The 6,398-nt window shown below is 50.3% G+C and overlaps 2 protein-coding genes across 2 annotated transcripts; one reads left to right on the forward strand and one right to left on the reverse strand.

Annotated features, from left to right (window-relative positions):
• Positions 1–276: 276 nt before the first annotated feature.
• Positions 277–3,122, forward strand: MRPS7 (mitochondrial ribosomal protein S7; the record flags this gene model as incomplete). Its single annotated transcript, XM_010167265.2, has 4 exons — positions 277–496; positions 813–876; positions 1,837–2,004; positions 2,783–3,122. Coding segments are annotated over 4 exons (674 nt in total), but the record flags the coding sequence as incomplete, so codon positions are not given.
• A 1,222-nt stretch (positions 3,123–4,344) lies between these two features.
• On the reverse strand, positions 4,345–5,699 carry MIF4GD (MIF4G domain containing). The gene is made up of 2 exons (XM_010167264.2): positions 5,594–5,699; positions 4,345–4,723 (listed from the first exon to the last, which is right to left on the reverse strand). The coding sequence occupies exons 1-2, from the start codon at positions 5,675–5,677 to the stop codon at positions 4,496–4,498; spliced, it is 312 nt and encodes a 103-aa protein (XP_010165566.1). The 5' UTR covers positions 5,678–5,699; the 3' UTR covers positions 4,345–4,495.
• Between the last annotated feature and the right edge of the window lie 699 nt (positions 5,700–6,398).

A 6,398-nucleotide genomic window follows, 5' to 3' on the forward strand; every position in this document is an offset into this window, starting at 1 on the left:
GTGTCCCTGCTGCTGGCAGGGGGGTTGGGACTGGATGAGCTTTAAGGTCCCTTCCAACCCAAACCATTCTATGATTCTATGACCTGCTGTCCCCTTCCAAACCGTCCCTTTGGCACAGGGGTTGCCCGAGGTTTTTGCACCAAAACCCTGGGCCTTGTTGTTGGTTTGTGGCGCTGGTAGAGAAGCAGCGATGGAGAGGAAAGCAGGGATGTCTCTCAGCTCTACCGTGTCCCTCTGAGACCTGTTGCCAGCTGTCCCCGTCCTCGTGTGCACCAGTTTACAGCTCTCCTCTTGTTCTTTGCAGGCTGACGCCGGTGAGATGGAGTCGCTACAACCCCAGTTACATAGAGCCAGAGGTGAACAAGGAATTGTATCAGAAACCTTGGGAGGAGCTGTCTGAGGAGGAAAAGGAAAAAATGGAGCTTAAGGCCGTTCAACCCATAAAAGCTGCTCCTCCCTCTCTCTCCAGCTCTGTGTTCAGCGACCCGATGATCAGGTCAGAGAAAAACATCATCTCCTCTGTCACAGTTGGATCCCACGGAGCCAAAATGCCTCAGAGCTGTGCTGTGCTGTCCTCCTCCACCATCACTTGCAGTGCTGCTCGTTGCCTTCTCTTACAGCACAGTCCCCTTATTCCTGGTCAATCTGTTCCCACCCAGCCAGCCCTTTGATTGACAGTGATTAGAGATAATTACAGCAGATGGAGCAGCAGCCAGACTTAACCATGGGAACAGCACAAGGGGGGGAGCTTATTTCTGTGGGTGATAAAAATCAGAATTTAAATCAGATTGCATTTGGCTTTGTGTTTACAGTAAATTCACCAATATGATGATGAAGAATGGAAATAAAGTGCTGGCCAGAAGCCTCATGGCTCAGGTGAGAACTTGGGTTTCTTCTCATTATTGTGTTAAAACAATATAAAAAATGGAAGGCTGGGACATCAAACCCACTGGAATTGGGAATTACCAGAACCCAGGTCATCTCTGCAGTCCTGACACATTTCCCTCTGCACACACAATACTCTCACCATTATGTACCTGGTCAGATGTGCATTTTGTACAAGCCCCAACGTCACTCAGCTCACAGAGCAGATGGTGAGAGTGTAATGGAGAATGTTCTCTTCCCACTCTTCAGTGTCTCTTGGACCTTATGTAGAATCATAGAATCATTTAGATTGGAAAAGACCCTTAAGATCATTGAGTCCAACTATTAACCTAATGCTGCCAAGCCCACCACTAAACCACAAACTCAGGGTATAACCTTAAAAGCCTAATTTTCTCAAAAGATCTTCCTTCAGCTCTTTTTCCTGCCTTACCTTCTGCACGTGAGGTCCCACAAATGTGTCACCTGTATGACACAGCTTTGACCTCTGCTCTGACCTACAGTAACTGGTATTACCTGGTGGTCCCATCTAGTGTGTTCCAGCCCTTGAAGCGGGGACACGCGTTGCCCAAATGTTCCCCAAGTAACTGCTGATTCCTTGTGACAGAAAAACAGGCTTTTTTGGGGCTCTTGAGTCCAGGTTTAGAGGGGAGGATGCTTAGTGCACACAGACCTGTATTCCTGTCTCTGCTTTGTCCCTGTCCTCCCCTGGCTCCTGGCCCAGGTCCGTGCTGCTTGGCCTCCTTGCCCCAAATGCAATGTTCAGTAAAGAAACTGAAGAGCTGGAGGAGTGTGAAGTAAAACTTAAAAATCCTCAACTGGCCTGTAGCCTACAGGGCTAGAAAAGCAGCTGCAGGCTTAAGTGAAAATGGGGTGCTTGTAAAAGTGGTGGAACTTCATGGAGTGGGATAATCCATCTGCTCTGCATGTCTCCCTTCTTCTCTTTGTCCCAAGACTCTAGAGGCCATTAAGAGGAAGCAGCTGGAGAAGTACCACAAAGCTCCAGAAGATGAGAAGGAGACCATTGAGTGCAACCCTTATGTCATTTTCCACCAGGCTCTGAAGAACTGCCAGCCCATCATTGGGGTCACCAGCATCACAAAAGGAGGCAAAACCTACCAGGTGAAAGTGCCTGGGAGCACATCTGCTTGGGAGGGAATTAGCTAGGGAAGCAGATGAACTGGTTTCCACCCCTTCAGCTCCAGCTTTCCTCTCTTTGGAAGGAGAGCCATGTTGCAATCTGGATTAAAACAGCACCTGAGAAACTGCCCAAGATCAGGCCCCCAGCCCCCAGCAGCGCTCTGCTTCTCTGACTAGACAAGAAGCAGACAGCAAATGCTGTCCAAAGAGACAGAGATCAGGGACAGGCAGCAAAAGAATTGGCAGTCCTGGGACTACCAGTCCCATCCTCTCTGCTGCACGGTGTTGCTTGGGTAGAGGCCCCAAAGCCCCAGGGAGGGTCAGTGGAAAAGTCAACTAGATACAGTGGAAAATTTGAAACACAAGCAGAACCTCTCTCAGTGTGGGCTCTGCGACACCTGATGGAGAAATGAGATGTGGAGGCACGTCTCTCAGTGCAGGGGAGTGGCGGCCATCTCCCACTTCTGCTGGCACAAACCAGCCTGGATCCAGTTCCCAAACAGGCCAGAGGTCCTTCCAAAGGCCAGTGTCTGCTGGCAGTACCCCAGGCTGAGCACCATTCCCAGTTTGGTAGCAGTGGCCAGTTTCTATGGACACACAAGGTGAATTGGCACAGATTAACTCCTGGGAGCTGGTCTCACTGCTGCCACTGGAGCCACGGCGTGGTGTAAACCTGCACGTGTCCAGCTGTACCTGTGTGATGAGCAGCTTGTTGCACCTTGGCAGTACGATAACTGTTAATGGTTTAAACCTCTCCCAGGTCCCAGTCCCTCTGAAGGACAATCGGAAGCGCTTCCTGGCCATGAAGTGGTTAATCACCGAGTGCAGGGAGAACAAGAACCGTCGGACAATGATGCCCGAGAAGCTCTCCCAGGAGCTGCTCCAGGCCTTCAACAACGAAGGGCCCATCATCAAGAAGAAGCACGTGCTGCACAAGGTGGCAGAGGCCAACCGGGCTTACGCCCACTTCCGCTGGTGGTAGGGACACTGGGCATGGGACGTGATGCCACCACCCCCACAGCGTGGTGAGCACAGCCCCAGGGCCACCTGCCTGGGAGAAGCTGGGGAGAAGAAAGGTGGAAGATCCCTTCCAGACAGCTCATCTCATCCCCACAAAGTTATTTCCTCTGTACTTGTTTGGATGGGGGAATGGGGAACGTGAAAGAGTTACCAACCCCTGCACGGCTGCCCCAGTTAATTCATAATCACTTTCCTGTGAAGAGAAGCTTTGGATGTTTTTCTTAGAGCAACACTGTACAAAATAATCTTCCACTTACCTGTTTCCTGGGGAGTCTCCAGTCTCTGCTCCTGTAATCAGCAATGTTTTTGGCTGCACAGCTGAGAGCAGAGATGGATTTTTTTTCCCCCCACATCATAACCAGCCTTGGGGTGATTGGTACAAAAGGCAATAAAAGGCCCTTTTTGATTTTTTTGGTTCTGGTCATCAGCAACATTGTCTGCAATGTTTTGATGGAAATGTTAACAGAAAAAAAAAATAAAACCAGTTTTATGGGGAAGGTTTCTCAATTCCAAAACGTTTGTCTCTGTTGTTTGAATCTCACACTGCTCTTCTCAACTACCCTGGCTGTCTAAAGCCACACTGACATCCTACATCAGAGGAAAAAAATCATTATCACAGCCTTAAGGCTTCAGTCAGAAACAACTTTTAAGTGTTGCTCATAGCTCAGCAGCTGCAGAGAGAGAAAGCAGGGCACATGTTAGTGGAAAACTTTTATTAGAAAAAAATCCTTCAATAGACTATTTTGTTTCCTTTCTTCCTCTCCCACTCTTCGAAGAAACAGACCATAATTGAAACTCACTAAATTCTGAAAAAACATGACAGTTATTGTAAAAAACTTATAAAACCTCTTCCTAGCTACATGTGCTCAGGGACCTGTCCTGCTGCAGGCTGCCCCGGGGCAGGTGTTGGTGGCTCACGACCCGTGGGGGAGGCTGTGCTGCTGTGTGCAGGTGCAGCCAGCGTGCTGGGAGGAATCTGGGAAAAACAGCACTTGGCTGAGCTGTTTGTGAGGCCACAGCGTTTGCTGTGACGTGTCCCAGAGAACCAGGTACCACCTGAGCTGTGAAAGATTTTCCCCTCTGCCTCCTGGGCTCTTGGGTGAAACCCAAATGCTCTCAGCCTAAACTGTGCTTATCCTTGACACTCGTATCAAATGCTGGTTTGAGCTAGAAGCCTTCCTTGCCCTTTGCTGGCAGCAGCCCCATGTTAGACAAAACCAGTGGGAGAACTTGCTGAGTTAAACGTGCCCTTCCCACCTCTCCAAACCTCCACAGTCAGGTTAGCACCAGTTGCAACCTGCCAGTTACGTGCCCAGAGGCTCTAGCCAGTAAGAAATCCTATTTACAGGAAGTGCTAGAAACACATTAACATGAAAAGAAATTCAAACTTGGTGTGAAGCCTGCTGGTGAAAGTGCTGGGGACATCCATCCCTCCCCCTCTGCTGTAGAGAGCTTAATCCATGACTTCGCTGTAATAGTATTTCTGGGCAGCGTCCGTCATCTTCCAGTCAGCGGCCCGAAACTCGATGATCTCCAGCAGCAGGAGCTGGGACAAGGAGCTGAGCCCCTCCTGCAGAAGGAAACCATCTCGGAGGAGGGAGAAGAGCTCATCCATTCGCTGGGAGTTCATCTTCTCCAGCTGCTCACCAATGCGATGGAGCTGTAGGACCAGGCAGTCCACCTTCAGATGGAAGAGAAGATGATGGCTGAATACAAAAGAATGAGGATGTTGGGCACATCTTAGTGGAGGTCCTCACCAGTCACTTACAGACTCACAATCAGAATGGTTTGGGTGGGAAGGGACCTTTCAAGCTCATCTAGTCCAACCCCCCTGCAGTGAGCAGGGACACCTTCAACCAGAGCAGGTTGCTCAGAGCCCCGTCCAGCCTGACCTGGAATGTTTCCAGGGATGGGGCTTCTACCACCTCTCTGGGCAACCTGGGCCAGTGTCTCACCACCCTAAGTGTAACAAATTTCTTCTTTATATCTACTCTGACGCTACCCTCACTTAGTTTAAAACCCTGGACCAACTCAAGGCAGGAGTTTGCAGCCATTTTCAATATCCATTCCCTTCCTGCTCTTCAAAGGAGAAGGGAGCAGAATTTAGTTGTGCTGCCAAATGCTGTATTGGTGGGATTTACACAGGAGACCAGATATTTGAGTCTCCAGTAGGTGACAGTTCTGCTTCCCCCAAGTGGCTGTGGTCCAGGAGAAGCTGAACGTGTGACCTACAGCCACTGCAGCTGTCTGCCATCACCTCCCACGCTGCAGTGCCTCTGTGGGTCGGTGTGACACCTGCTTTTCCAGATGTCCAGCAACTTGAGCTGCTGGAAAAGCAGCTGGTTTCTGTGAAAACGGGAGAGAGTCATCATCTGCATTTTTCTCACATGATGGGACGTCAACCCAGTGAGTCTCCTTCCAGCACACACCAGGGAGGCAGCTCTCCCTCCTCTGCACCAGGATGCAGAAACCACATCTCCCCACCCCCCAGGTGGTGCTTCTTGCTGGTCCTTGGCAGGACAACAGCCTTCTTCTTCTTCCCTGCACTCACCTCTTCCTCCTTCCGCAGGCTGTCGGGCTGTGCCAGACGGAACAGACAGTCGTAAACGGGGTTCACCAGAGCCATCATGGGCATGTTGTTCACCTAGAAGGAGGCAGGAGCCATCATCAGCTTGGGGTAGAAAGGGAGGAGCTTGCAGCTATTCCAAGTAGTTGTTCCCTTGCTGCTCTTCAAAGGAGAAGGGAGCAGAATTTAATTGTGCTGCCAAGTGCTGTATTGGTGGGATTTACATAGAAGATTAGATGTTTGAGTCTCCAGGAGCTGGAGGAGCTGAACAAATGATGGAAAAAACCCATCTGTTTTTAAATGTAAGCAGGCAGTCATGGGAAATACACTCGTTGCAACAGCATTTTTCCTGCCTGCAGCTCTCCTTGTGTAATTTTTACACCTACTCCAAGCAAGCATCCACACACAAACACTGCAGCGAAGGCTTGCAGACAAACTCTGTCAGTACGTGGGCTAGAAATGATGTGAGCACCCACAGGTCCCCTCTGGGACCTCACAGCAACTGAACTAGTTCAATCTGGGACATTTGGGAGCAGGCAAATCAGGGGATTTCAAACATCAAGTACAAAATGAGGAAGCTCAGACTTTGTGACTCTTCCCACAGACAGCTCTGCCTCTCCAAGCCTGGTCACCTGCCCGTAGGTAACACCAGCCCCAACAGCATCCTCGTGCTGAGAACCAGCTCTGGCCCCTGCAGCCACAAGCCACAGCCCCAGGGCTCTGTACAACACCCACCCAGCACCCCTACCCTGGTGCTTTTGGGCACCCAGGACCTTCTGGCACCTCTAGG

The sequence above is a fragment of the Antrostomus carolinensis genome, unplaced genomic scaffold, assembly GCF_000700745.2.
Source record: "Antrostomus carolinensis isolate BGI_N321 unplaced genomic scaffold, ASM70074v2 scaffold23424, whole genome shotgun sequence".
Classification (NCBI taxonomy): Eukaryota; Metazoa; Chordata; class Aves; order Caprimulgiformes; family Caprimulgidae; genus Antrostomus; species Antrostomus carolinensis.